The 13,294-nt window shown below is 37.6% G+C and overlaps 1 protein-coding gene across 6 annotated transcripts; it reads left to right on the top strand.

Moving 5' to 3' along the window:
* Positions 1-307: 307 nt before the first annotated feature.
* UBA3 (ubiquitin like modifier activating enzyme 3) lies at positions 308-13,034 on the top strand. Of its 6 annotated transcripts, none has more exons than XM_057366364.1 (18): positions 308-381; positions 499-540; positions 3,259-3,379; positions 4,323-4,403; positions 5,908-5,990; positions 6,540-6,620; positions 7,217-7,260; positions 7,539-7,603; positions 8,451-8,606; positions 8,725-8,827; positions 9,351-9,464; positions 10,279-10,332; positions 10,688-10,724; positions 10,802-10,883; positions 11,364-11,464; positions 11,600-11,663; positions 11,772-11,826; positions 12,261-13,034. In XM_057366364.1, the coding sequence occupies exons 1-18, from the start codon at positions 362-364 to the stop codon at positions 12,347-12,349; spliced, it is 1,392 nt and encodes a 463-aa protein (XP_057222347.1). In that variant the 5' UTR covers positions 308-361; the 3' UTR covers positions 12,350-13,034. The 6 variants fall into 6 exon arrangements, with proteins under 6 accessions (XP_057222347.1, XP_057222350.1, XP_057222351.1 ...); XM_057366368.1 differs by having other exon boundaries at positions 334-392; XM_057366369.1 differs by having other exon boundaries at positions 354-371.
* The last annotated feature ends 260 nt before the right edge of the window (positions 13,035-13,294 follow it).

The following is a 13,294-nucleotide window of genomic DNA, read 5'->3' as shown; positions in this document are numbered from 1 at the left end:
GATCATCAGAGAAAGTGAGGAGGTGCCCCTTCGGTGCCGGGGAGGCAGGGCGGGAGGGAGTCTCTGTCTCAGGGATCGGGGGCGTGCGGGGGGTTCCCTGCGTGTGCCCTGGCTATTATCAAGACCGTGTGCCCATGGCTATTATTACAACCGTGTGCCCATGGCTATTATCGCGACCGTGTGCCCGTGGCTATTTTCTCGACCGTGTGCCCTGGCGATTATCGTGACCGTGTGCCCGTGGCTATTATCGTGACCGTGTACCCGTGGCGATTATCGCGCCCACAGCCCGTGCCCGGGCCGCCATCAGCGCAGCGGGCCCGGCCCCGCCCCGCGCGGGGCACTGTGGGAAGCAGAGGGAACTATGGCGGATGGTGAGGAACCGTAAGTGCCCTGTATGTGTGTGCTCGGCCGGCCCTGCCCCGGGCCCGGGGTCCCCTCTCCCTCCTCCCCGGTCTCTGTAGCGCGATACTGACCCTTCTTTTATTCTCTCTCTTTTAGGGAGAAGAAAAGAAGGAGGCTAGAGGAGCTGCTGGCGGATGGGTTAGTGCGGGGCTGCGGGCGAGCGGGGCAGGGGCAGCGCTTGCTGGGGCGGGGGTAGGTGAGGGCGAGCCGCAGCCCCGCAGGAGCTGAGGGCTGGGAGGAGGCTGCGGGACCCGCGGGAGGCAAGGKCAGGGAGGAGGGAGCCCCAGGAAAGATGGTGTAGGTGGGGCAGGGCCCTTGAGCGGCGAGGAATGGGGGAGAGGAGCGAAGGGCTGCCCCGGAGCGGGGCGGGGGTCGCGGGCTCGGAGCTTGGCATGGTGTGCTGAAGCTTGGTGACAAGAATAGGAAAAGCTGCCTTGCCGGTCAGGGACCTGGGAGGGCCTCTAGGCTAGAAGCAGGTGACTAAAGTTTTGGCTGAAAATTAAAAAATCCAGACTGCAGAACAGTTGTTCTCTGCACATTAAAACTCTTAAAATTTACGCACCTGCCTTAAAGGCTGTGAAAACTACTGTTGAGAAATCTTYAACATCATCTGCTTCCATCCCTTAACTGCTCCATTCCATGTGCTTGTGTCCCTCTTCCCCAGGATCGCCAGGCAGGCACTGGCAGTGCATGTGTGTTGGGATGAGGGTCACAACATTCCCTGGTCATGTTGGGTGGGTGGAATGCATGCCAAATCCCCCMAAAGCATGGAACTTTGGAGATGCGAAGGTGGCAGGGAAAAGCCTGAGCTTAAAGCAATATAAGGACTGTGGTGCTCTGATATTTTAAGCAAAATTTAAAATGAAAACAACTCGATGAAATAAGTGAAAATGTTATTAAACTCTTATGATACCTGGTCATGCTGTAATAGCACAAAAAAGAAACACTTAAGAAAACTGTCTCTGAAATAAAACATWTAATMTCAGGTTGAGTTACTGATGTTTTTTCAGATCTCCACGATGTCCAACCCTCTAAAAACCAAACTGTATTTATAATTGCAAAAGTGAAACTAGAATTTATCATTTTTATCACTTAGGAAGAAAAATACAGATCTAAACAGAGAAGGAGTGCTTCTGCATAATGGCTGTTTATGGGGACTATATAAAAGAATTAAAAAAAAAAATTCTTAAAGTCACCAAACACAACTTCAGCACTCAAAGCTAAAAACTATAATAGCCATAGAAGCAGTTTTTGTGGTGTCTGTTGACTGTTTTTATTTGCTTAACTATTTAATGTACCTCCTGAAATCTAGTGTACAACAGATAAGAGGTTCTGCAGAGGGAGTGTTGTATTCCTTTACACCATTGACCATTATGTGAAATACATGTATTTTCACGTTATTGTGAAAACTGGAGRAGGCACAAAAGTGCATTTCAGGTCAAAAGACCCTTATGAATTCAAATAATTTTTGTAGGTCTTATTTAACTGCTCATGTGGCAAGTAACTTCCCTCAACAGTTAAACAAGAAAGAGTTCAGTCTTCAATCAAAATATCGTAGAATCCTAGAATGGTTTGGGTTGGAAGGGACTTTAAAGAGCATCTGGTTCCAACCCACTGCCATGAGCAGGGAYACCACAGGTGAATTATGATTCGTTTGTTCCTGCAGTTTAGAGAAGTTTGCCCTTGTTACTGAAAATCTTTTGCAAAATCAGTTGCCTGTAAGTTAAGTTGCTATAGGCATACTGTGTTGTCCAAGTTCTGAATTCTGTAAAGATCAAGGAATTCACTCTAGATGTTTTCATCACATTTTCCTTTTATTTTAAGATGAGTTACCAGGAAGTTATAATTAATTCTAAACATTACCCAACAGTTATTAGACAAATGTTCATAGTGCTTCCTAGGAGAAAGGAGCACTTTATCAGTGGTGGCACATCCTTTCCTATTCAGGATTGGCAGAGCTCTTTTATAATGAGCTTCATTTTATATTAACACAGAACATAATTATATTTATTAAATGGAAGTCCTGTGTAATAGGGAAGTAGGTGTTGATCTTATATTAGAAAATTACTTGARAGCTGATTTTGAACTATTGCAGTATCTTAATGATTTAAATCTATATTTATGTACTATTAAAAGTGACCTGCAAAAGCAGAAAAAGGGTAGTGGATTATTTTGATGTAAAATTCTGTCTTGAAAATGTAAAGGGAGATACTACAAATAATCCTTTTTTTTTTGAAGTGAGACTGTTACTGCTGACAGGYTCAAGGATGACTGAAAAATGGGACAGTTTTAATTCCATAGGACGAGTTGATGGTGAAGAACGTTGAAGATTCATGTATTTTTAAAATACTTGTTTAAATAAACKACCCTGAAGATTCAGAGGATGATATTGGGGCATGTTACTGTAATTTATTTGGGCCTCAAAATTGCTGTTACTGATTGATAAGTCTGTCAGAAAAAAGATACAAGACTTGACTGATGAAAAAGCCATTATCCTTAAAATCTAAAGGAACAAACTTTTTTTCTGTGCCCTCTTCAAATTTGAGGAAAATAGAAGTAATAAGACTAGGCCCTTTTTTCACTGCAGGTCAACTTTTATTAGTAACAGTTAAATCAGTGGGTTTATTGAAATGCCTGGGTTGTTTTTCCCCTATRTGTGTATTTATATTATTGCTTTCTAGTTCCACAAATAAAACCAACTCATGCAAATGCTCATGTGCATAACTTACAGGCATAAAGAATATGCAGATGCATTTGTATGAACGGTCAATAATTTAGGTGGTTTGTGTATAGAAAAGTTGGAGGTGTGGCTTTTTCTCTCTGATTTTGCAGTTGAATTTACTGTGTTCTGTGCAGAATGGCTGTTGATGGTGGGTGTGGGGACTCTGGAGACTGGGAAGGTCGCTGGAACCATGTAAAGAAGTTCCTCGAGCGATCTGGACCATTCACACATCCCGATTTCGAGCCAGGCACTCAAGTGAGAAACACTTAATTTCAATCAAATATCTGTAGAGTGTGTTGCAGATTAATGTAAACTGGTTAATTAACTGATCACCAGCAATGTGTGAGTACTAAAACTGCATGAAAACCTTGTTTAAATCAACTGAACATTATGGTCCTAGAAGAACATGTTGTGTTCTTTTTATAAGTTTGTATTTTTAAGTTGTACACTGTCAACTTCAAGCTTGCTGTCATCATATATAAATATATAACAATGTAYGCATTATGCTGTCTTGAAGTTTCTCGTGAAAATAGCAGCATTTATCTCTCCATTTTTAAGTGATTTGATATGGTAGCAATTTATTGTATTTAAAGAGAAAATTAACATTAACATGAGTACTTGGAGAACTGGGTAAGATGTGTAGTAGGGAAAAGCAAAATTTAGACTGTTTTAAGTATTTATTCTGCTTTTCTTCTTTTGTTGTRCATTTTGTTTCAGAGCTTATGGTTGAAAGTATTTTCCTGTTACCTATTTAATGTAYTGTTCCATTATTTTCTACTTGGAGGCTGGGGTCTAGTAGAGCAGTTCACAGAAAGCAGTTGTGTATTTAACGTTTTCAGTTATTTTTGTCCAGCAAAGTTGCCTATTTGTTTAGATTTATTCTGTATTATATATATATCAGTGAAATATTTGAAGAAGGAAAGCATTATTTCCCTAAACCAAATGACCTTGTTTTTTTCATGGTCAAGAGTAACATAAAGAGAATGCTGGTATCAGAAAAGGTCTTGATTTTCTCTAAGTGGGGATATGGGAGCTATATAAAGTCAACAACTGATTAAAGTCCAATATGTAATTACTCCTGCAAATGCAAATTTGCTTTATCTGTAACTCACTAGACACTGAAAATTTATGGTAATATGTTTGTAGTTATGAAACAAAGGACAGATTGTATTAATTTTTTGTTTTATGTTTTCTGCAGGCCTTGGATTTTTTGTTAAGCACATGTAAAGTACTAGTTATTGGAGCAGGAGGATTAGGATGCGAACTCCTGAAAAACCTGGTAATTACTCAGTTTTAGCCCTTTGCTTCTTAAACTCCTCTCTGTTTTTCTTTCCATGACAAAACCATCCTTTTCAATCACCTAATTTTGCAGTTTTGGTTGTATGTAGCTACTGAAGTTCTAAGTGCTAATAAACACATGTAAATTACATGTTGATGCAGGCAGTAAACATAAAGAATGCACTTGAAAGGGTGTATTTTTATATGTCACATGTTATTTATTCAGCTGTCTCAAAACTTATCCTGAGGGACAACAGGCTGCTCTTTATGAAGAGTAGCCAAAAGTTCACCTGCAGCCTTAGATCCAGTCTGATATTGGTGATTTTCCCTAATTTCCAATCAAGAGAAATGAGCTCAACTAAGAACAAAACATGCACATAATGGTACAAGGAAGTGTTGTTTGGAACGCAATATTTTAATTATCCTTTTATTGCGATGTTTTATCCTCACAGGCAGTCGTATTTGTCTCAGTGTACTGATCCTATTTGAGTTTGGTAGTTTGGACTACTACTGTACTTTCCCATGTTTCTCTTTAGGAACAAGGATTTCTGTCCATCCCTTATTATGCATGGGATAGCTCTRTTTGTTCAGAAAGTGAAAAGTTTCAAAGTCTTATATATAACAACATTGAATCATATTTTGCACATGACTCAGSTTTTTTTAGTCACTTCAGAACATCACAACTCATTTCTTTTCTCTAAACCCACTGTTTTACACCGTTTATTTCCCTTTAACTGCAGTTCACATTGTTCCTTTGTGTGCGACTGATGTTACTACTTAATCASATCAGACCCACAATACAGTTTTAAGGCAATTTTACTGCAAAGTTATTTGCCAGATGTAGTGAGGCCTATATGCAAACAGAGATGAGGCTGAGCTTCTCTCAGAGTTTCTGTCAGTGTGTTCTTAGATAGCAAAGTGATTYTTGTCTTTGCTTTCTGTTGCAGCAYTGAATGCCATGAGGAATGCTGCSTTGTTTTAAACTGGGGTTTCAGGGTTGATATGCCAGACTCATTTAGGCCYACTGTGAATGTCCAAAACCTTTAAAGGAATTAAAAAGAACCATCTTAAAGGAATTAAACTTGGTTTTTCTATTCCCGCTAAGCAAGGAAGTGCTTATGGTGTTGGCTTAAATTCTGTGTTTTTTCCCTCAGTGGACCCTTTTGATTTTCCCCAGTTGAGAGGGCATAGTGCAGTTTCCCTTATAGATCAACCTACTGTTGGCTTCCCTGTGTTAGGATTAGTTAGATAAAGCAGTATTGCCTTCTGGAGAGCATTGTCTTTGACTGTTGGAATGTTATTAATTCCATCTGTCTAAATACCAGCATTAGCAGCCCAATAAAACACCTTTGAACAAAGAATGGCCATGTACCTGTCTGCACAGGCAGTGAGGAACAAATACATTTGTTCCTCCAAAGGTTGCTTTTTTGGCATGTGGAGTGAATTCTGGAGCTCYGTAAGCATTTAATTTCCTGTTAAATGAAGCTGACCTTCTCTTTTCCCAGGCACTGTCTGGCTTTAGACAGATCCATGTTATTGACATGGATACTATAGATGTTTCTAACCTCAATCGGCAGTTTTTGTTTCGGTGAGTGGTATTTTATATTTTCAGAATTCAGCTTCTGTTTTTTCACATGTACCTAATCAAAACATGTTAATATGATCATTATTTTGGTTGGACAAGATGTCATTAAAGATTACTGTACCTTTTATCACTATAGTATTCATAATTAAATGTTGCATATGATTGATTCTCTCTTGTTTTGGGATCTGTGGCATGAAGAAAATCAGCATATGTTCCTTGCCATTACAGTACAGCCAATGACTAAAGGAAAAGGTGGCACCAAGGAATAAATGCATACAGATTGAGATCTCAGATGTTCTGTTATCTTTTTCATCCAAGTACCGTGAAAAATCGTTGGGTTTTTTTTGGTGTTGAAAGCTGTAGTTAATTCTGAGGTTCTCACATCTGATGCTTTACAGGGATCATGGAATGGTTTGGGTTGGATTATTATCCATATCAATAAATTGTCCTGAGATTACCATTAGCCACTTAATTCAGTATTGCTATGCATAGAGACCAGAAAGACAAAATCAGCTAAAAWAATGCCTTTGGAATTGCTTGGTTTTTTCSCAGATCGAAGGATGTRGGGCGACCAAAAGCAGAAGTTGCAGCAGAATTCCTGAACAGCCGCATTCCCAACTGTGCTGTTGTACCGTATCCTTTCATGGAGAAGCCCTGAAGGCTTCAAAATCCTAGAAAACTCTGTAGGTGGTAAGAGCATCTGAAGTATTTTGCTGCCATCCTTTCTTACATAGTAAAGAACACATTCATTCTGCTGGTGAGTTGAGAATTCCTTCTCTGTGCCATTAGCATACAGGGAATCTGCCTGAGAAAGGCTCAGAAACGATTTTGTATTTTTCCACTGAGTCTTTTTATTCAAGTACAATATTGTTTCACTGAGATACTGGAATTATTCACTAGAGAGTTTTGAGTAAGTACTGGTAGGAGGCATTAGTTTATAAATACAGAGCAGCACTTACTGATAAAGGAYTTTGTGAGAGCACATGTTTTGAGCTTCCTAAATATTTCACCTGCTGAACTTTCTCCTCTTTGTGGCTATGACATTGTGCCATTTATTTGTTTTGTGAGATGTTACAGCTTCAGCTGTGGGAATTTGTATCTCAAATCACATAGTTTTTAAAATGGTGTATAAAACTACAGTAATAAATCAGATATTTTGGTTTTAGGTTAGCAAATAGAAAACAATAAAATTAAATATAAACATATTCCTTTACTGGGCTTGCATTCAGATATTTTAAAAAGATTCAAGACATGGATGAAAGCTTCTATCGACGTAAGTGGAATTGGTGTGCCTGCCAAACACCCACTGGTTCTTTAGGGGGCCTTCCAGATGTTGCTGCTCACTGCTTTTCCTGGTAGTTTGCTTTTTAATGATGTTAGTGTTCTTCAGTATTCTGGAAATAGAAGTAACAAATAGACAAAACTTGAATAGATCTGTGAAATGTGTAGTCTAGGGGAGATAAGCTACTCTCCCTGTTATGGTCAGAATASTTTGCATGTTTAGGAAGTTTGCATTCGTATAGATTTTGAATAATGTTTTTTTCTCCCTAGAGTTTCATATTATTGTTTGTGGGCTGGACTCTATAATTGCAAGAAGATGGATAAATGGCATGCTGGTAAAATCCTCAATCTTTTTAAAGCCTAATTGTTGCTTAATTATTAGTTAGATAATTAAAACATACTTGTGTAGAATGTGTCATTAAAATGAATGAGGGCTGTTGAAACTCACAGCTTTCTGTACCTACTTCTCTTTTCTTTCTGTGAGCAGAATGAAACCAAGGCTTTWTTACCTGTCCTTTTCTTGAGGAGTGTTAGCCAACATTTGTGCAGTGCTCTGCACGGGTAATTTCAAAGTGAGGTTACATTGCTTGCGGCCTCCTGCAGTCAGCTTTTGAAAATCAAGAATAAAAGTTCTAGAGCTTCTCTGGATGCTCCCTGTGTAAATTTTTAATTCACTACCCAAACAGTATTTATCATGCTGCAGCTTGTAAAWGCCATTTTTGGAGCTGTGCTGTTACAGAGTTCAATGACCAGAAAACRGGCAATTGAAAAATAACCAGGTAGTTTTACCATTATGAATTTGTTTATAAAACAATGATTTGGAACATTTAACTATATTAAAAAAAAAACCCAATGCCATACAACAAATCAAGAATCAACCCCCTCCAAATCCTTCAAACAAACCAACCATTTGTTCTGATGTAACAGAAGAAAATAAGAAAATAAAACAATAACATTTTTCAAGGGGGTGAAGGGGAGAAGGTGGAGGTTAAAGGTGGTTGATCAAGTCTTGTGCACTGACAARTAAGTCATGTTTTATATATTATGCACCCAGAAAATAAACTCTGTATTAAGCATTCARTATTATGGTGTACCAGTAAGAATAAAATTTTAGGATTTTTTTTTCTTCCTTGTTTAAAAAAACAAACCAAACAAAATTGACCTCCTCCCTTTAYTCGTTAGATGTCATTTTTGCATTATGAAGATGGTGTCCTGGATCCAAGTTCCATCATACCTCTAATAGATGGAGGGACAGAAGGTTTCAAAGGAAATGTTCGTGTGATTATTCCTGGTATGACAGCATGTGTTGAGTGCACCCTTGCGCTTTATCCACCACAGGTAATTCAGCCAGTGATACTGCCATTTTTTCATATTCCTCTGATTTGCTGGTTTCTTTCCTTGGTACTATACCTAATGTACCATGGTTTCTTTTGGTTTTCCTTCCCTGCTCAACCAGGTCAATTTTCCCATGTGCACCATTGCATCCATGCCCAGACTGCCAGAGCATTGCATTGAGTACGTCAGGATACTGCAGTGGCCAAAGGAACAACCTTTTGGAGGTAATTAATGTATTGTACTGTACAGTATTACATACTGTAATGTATTGTACTTTGGAGGTAATTAATGTATTGTAATGTATTGTGCTAAATTAATATTTCTCTTTTTAATTAACTTGAGTTGGGTGTATACTTTTAATAAAACCTATCTCTTAACTTCATGTGATTGATTGTCATATTGATTCTAAGCCTCCTCTGAGTGGGACATGGATTTTCTCTTCTTGAACTCGCTCTCCAGTTCYGTATTTGCTCMCATTTCTCACTGCACAGTGTCTTTSCTSAATTAAAATGTAACCTGTAACAGGTACATGTAATGTAACCTCTATAAATCTGTGCARTGAAGATAGTTTGTGTATAAGGATRTGTTAAAACTAAAGATGTTTGTAAAAATAATACTTTGATTATTTGAAATGTCAACTTTGAATAGCTTCATGGGGTGTTCCTTTTAAATTAAGGGATGTTTTTAGAATGCTGTGTTTCTGTAGAACTTCTAAATTGCAATTTATCTGTAAATTSTTTACTGTAGATGGTGTTGCATTGGATGGAGATGACCCTGAACATATACAGTGGATTTAYCAGAAGTCTTTAGAAAGAGCATCACAATTTAATATTAAAGGTGTTACCTACAGACTCACCCAAGGTAAGGGGATGGCATTTCACCAAGTTTGTGGCATTTGCACCTAGGCTAGATTGGCATCCTTTGTATTTGTTATGACTAAGCTGGCAGCTGTGCTGAGAAACAGATAGTTCTCCCTTGAAACAGAAGCAAGCAGCTTGTTTCCTGTGCCMGCACAAATATTTTTATGACAAATCAGATGTTCAGGCATTCATGATGAATCAGAGGAACTTATCTGGGACAAAACTGAACATTCTTTTTTGCCATTTTATTTTTAACTTGGAGCAGCTCCACAGTTTACATTACAGTGACCACTCTTGYTGGGTCAAAGAGTAGGGACAAAAAGACTTGATTGTCTTTTTTAGCAATAGGAACATTTTGTGCCAGTTAAGGCCGGTTAAGTCTTTAGTATCTGTTCCTCACTGCTATCTGTGCCTCTGTTCACATGCAAGYGCAGTATGCTGACACTCATTTAATCAGCATTTTAAACACTTAAACAAATARAAAAGCCAGCTATCTATCCTTTWGGCATTTCTCCAGTGAAACAGGAATAGAACAGAGTTTTAARATAATTTCCAGTGCTAAATACAGAATACTTGCTTTCAGAGTTCGTTCATTAGTTCTCTTTGTTTGATACCTGYTCTTTTTCAACATACGTGATCTGTTCCTGAAATGAAAAAGTGCCCAAGTATTGGAGCAGCATGCCATTATACTTGTTTGTTACAGAAATTCCTGGAAACTTTTAAGTACCTTTGGACCCACCCTTTGGAATTATTCTGTCTAAAGGTAGTCTCTCAATAGAGTTGGAAAACCTAGAGCTGTATGTTTTGTTTTACAGGGGTGGTTAAACGAATTATTCCAGCAGTAGCATCTACAAATGCAGTAATTGCAGGTATGCTGAAAGACCTTATTTCATTCTTTACTGATTTGAGAGTTTTGTAGGACAACACTTTGGAATTGAGAACTTGAGGAGGATAACAGTAATTTTTAAATGTGTCTGATTTATTCTTACAGTGTCATTTCTGTTTTCCATATAGAAACTATAAATACAGTACCTAGTCTTGACACAGCCTCAGATTAGTGTCAAATGTACAGTGTTAATGCACAGAACTACCAGATGCCTGTTTATTTTTCTCTTCATAGATTGTTATACTTGATTATTTTGTCACTTCCTTGGTACAACTGTGTGCTGTTTGCATGTCTGGTAGAGCTAGAAGGTGAAGAAATGTTTGTTTTTCTCGTTCCAGCTGTTTGCGCCACTGAAGTTTTTAAAATAGCCACAAGGTATTTAATTTCTTATTAATAACAGATATGATTCCAGCAGAATGCCATGTATCAACATAACTTATTTGTCATTACAGTGCATATGTTCCTCTTAACAACTACTTGGTGTTTAATGATGTGGATGGAYTGTATACATACAGTTTTGAAGCTGAAAGAAAGGTTAGTGCCATTAGAGGCCTGAAGGGTTGTTTCCTTAGTTTTTATTTATGCCGTTGGTGTGTATTTCTGACCTCAATATTGAATCAATTGGCCTCTAGCACTGAATARTAGTATTTCTGAAGTTTTAAAAGTGGAAACTGCCTTACTGGTCTGCCATTTCTGCAAAGTAGAACTAAAAAATAAGATCCTCAAACCTAAGACGACTCAYAGGCAAATCTTGTCAATAAGAGGTAATGGCAACAATTGATCTGAAAGTTTCTGGTGTTAGAATTTATGTCATTCATAAATACGTAAGTGCTGTTGGGGTTCAAACAGTGACAGACTTCAGAAGGAAATGGGTTTTGTCATTAATATCTACAACTMTTAATATTTCTAGAGCTAAAACTTAAAAGAACCACAACACAAACACTTTTGAGACCTTACTAGCAGCATTTCTAAAATAATGTTTAACATAATATGTATTGTGCTATTTTGTGGTAGGAGAACTGTCCAGCCTGCAGCCAGCTTCCCCAAAACATTGAGATTTCCCCATCAGCTAAATTGCAGGAGATCCTGGATTACTTGACAAATAATGCTTCACTGTAAGTGTGCAACCATTCTGACGCATTTGATAATTTGTTAGTTTAGTGTTTAAAAAAGATAATTTCTAAATGTACTTTTCACCGGATTGTCTGTTTTTTGTTTTGTTTKTTTGTTTTTAAATGTTTTACATACAGGCAAATGAAATCTCCTGCAATCACAGCAACTATGTATGGGGGAAATAAAACACTTTATTTACAGGTAATCTGGACATACATAATTGTCTTTAACCATCTGAATTTACTTGAATTTACTGAATTTGAAAAAAAAAAACACTTGGCCTTTTTTTTTTTTCTTTTAAATTTGCAGACAGTAGCTTCAATTGAAGAACGAACAAGGCCAAATCTTTCCAAGACGCTAAAAGGTATCATGGAGCTGTCAGGTGTAGATTTTCAAGTTCTGAAAATGTTTAGCTTTGTCTTGCACTATGTAGTTGAATGTGCTTCATTGTCCTTTTACATTCTATACACATTCAGTTTTACTTCAATATTTCTCAGGTAGATCAATTGTTTAAAGTAAGAGTCAGATGCACAGAAGATTGCAACAAAGCAACCTGATAACTGCTGCAAATTAAACTTACTTCAGTAGAATTTACATATATTTTTCTCAACAAGGTCTGTTTCCTGGTTAAATTAGATTAATATTGATTTAGCCAATGAGCWGTTTGCAGCTTTATTTCATCATATTTACAGTTTGTGGGAATAGCATTCCTAACTATCTTTGGCTTTTTGAAATGAAAAAACAAAGGCAAAGCACATGGGTTTAATGAAATTAATTAAGCTTTAATTTCTGTTTTAGAGTTGGGGCTCGTGGACGGCCAGGAACTCGCAGTTGCTGATGTTACTACACCACAGACTATGTTGTTCAAGCTTCACTTTACCACTTAATTTATGCATAAGTAAAGTGCAAATACAACAAGAGAAATCTGTGCCCACCTTGTAAAACAAATGTACTCTGTGGGTTTTAAAAGCAGCCTGAAATGTTCCTCTTAGTGCCAGCATGGTTGAAGGTTAGGAAAWCTAAATGAATCACCATATTTCAGAATTGTACGTAGAAGCCAATATTTGGTGGATTATATTTGTATAAATGCTTATCCATGTACAGATCTCTGATGTATAGAAATACTTTTCCCTGGTTTTGTTGTCCAAAATGTTCATGCTAATGTACATTCAGACACATGGAACTTTAAGGTGGCCATAAGTCTTGTRTTCAACATGTGTGCACACATATATGCAGAGAAAAGACATTTTAAAAGGAACCGTAACATCTGATTTTAAGTGTAGCACTCCTGAGACTTGCTGAGTCACCTTAAACCAAAAGAGGCAGTAAAATAAAATGAGCATTTTCCTCTTATTTGGTATTGATTTGATCAATTTTATGAAAGATATTAAATATGGAAGAGATGACTTTGTTTRCAAGAAACACAAAAGGAGGATATGATCACCTGTACATGAAAATACAGACATGTCTCCTCACTGTCCCCAAGCAACCACCATGCACAGCATTGCAAGATTATGTTCAAATATCATTGGTGCTGTTAAGATATTTATTAATAAAAAAATCAGAAAGACACYCGTGTTTCTGGCTTTTCTGTGGACATTCAAGAGCATTTATAACCTCAGTTAAAAAATCTGGGGCATCATTTGGCTATTTTGGTCAGAKACTAAGCAGCACTGTGTACTGCAACCTGAATTCCAGTTTGATGTGTTAACTGTGTTTGAAATTTTTTTTTTTTTTAACTGTGAACTGCACAGTTTAAAAGGACAATGAGTAATGGGTACAAATTGTAAGATGGGAAACAGGTGCATAGGATAAGGAGTAATGAGTACAAA

Source organism: Malurus melanocephalus, unplaced genomic scaffold, assembly GCF_030028575.1.
Source record: "Malurus melanocephalus ecotype Western Australia unplaced genomic scaffold, MMel_1.1 scaffold_64, whole genome shotgun sequence".
NCBI classification, from domain to species: Eukaryota; Metazoa; Chordata; class Aves; order Passeriformes; family Maluridae; genus Malurus; species Malurus melanocephalus.
This window is presented reverse-complemented; position numbering and strand designations above follow the sequence as displayed.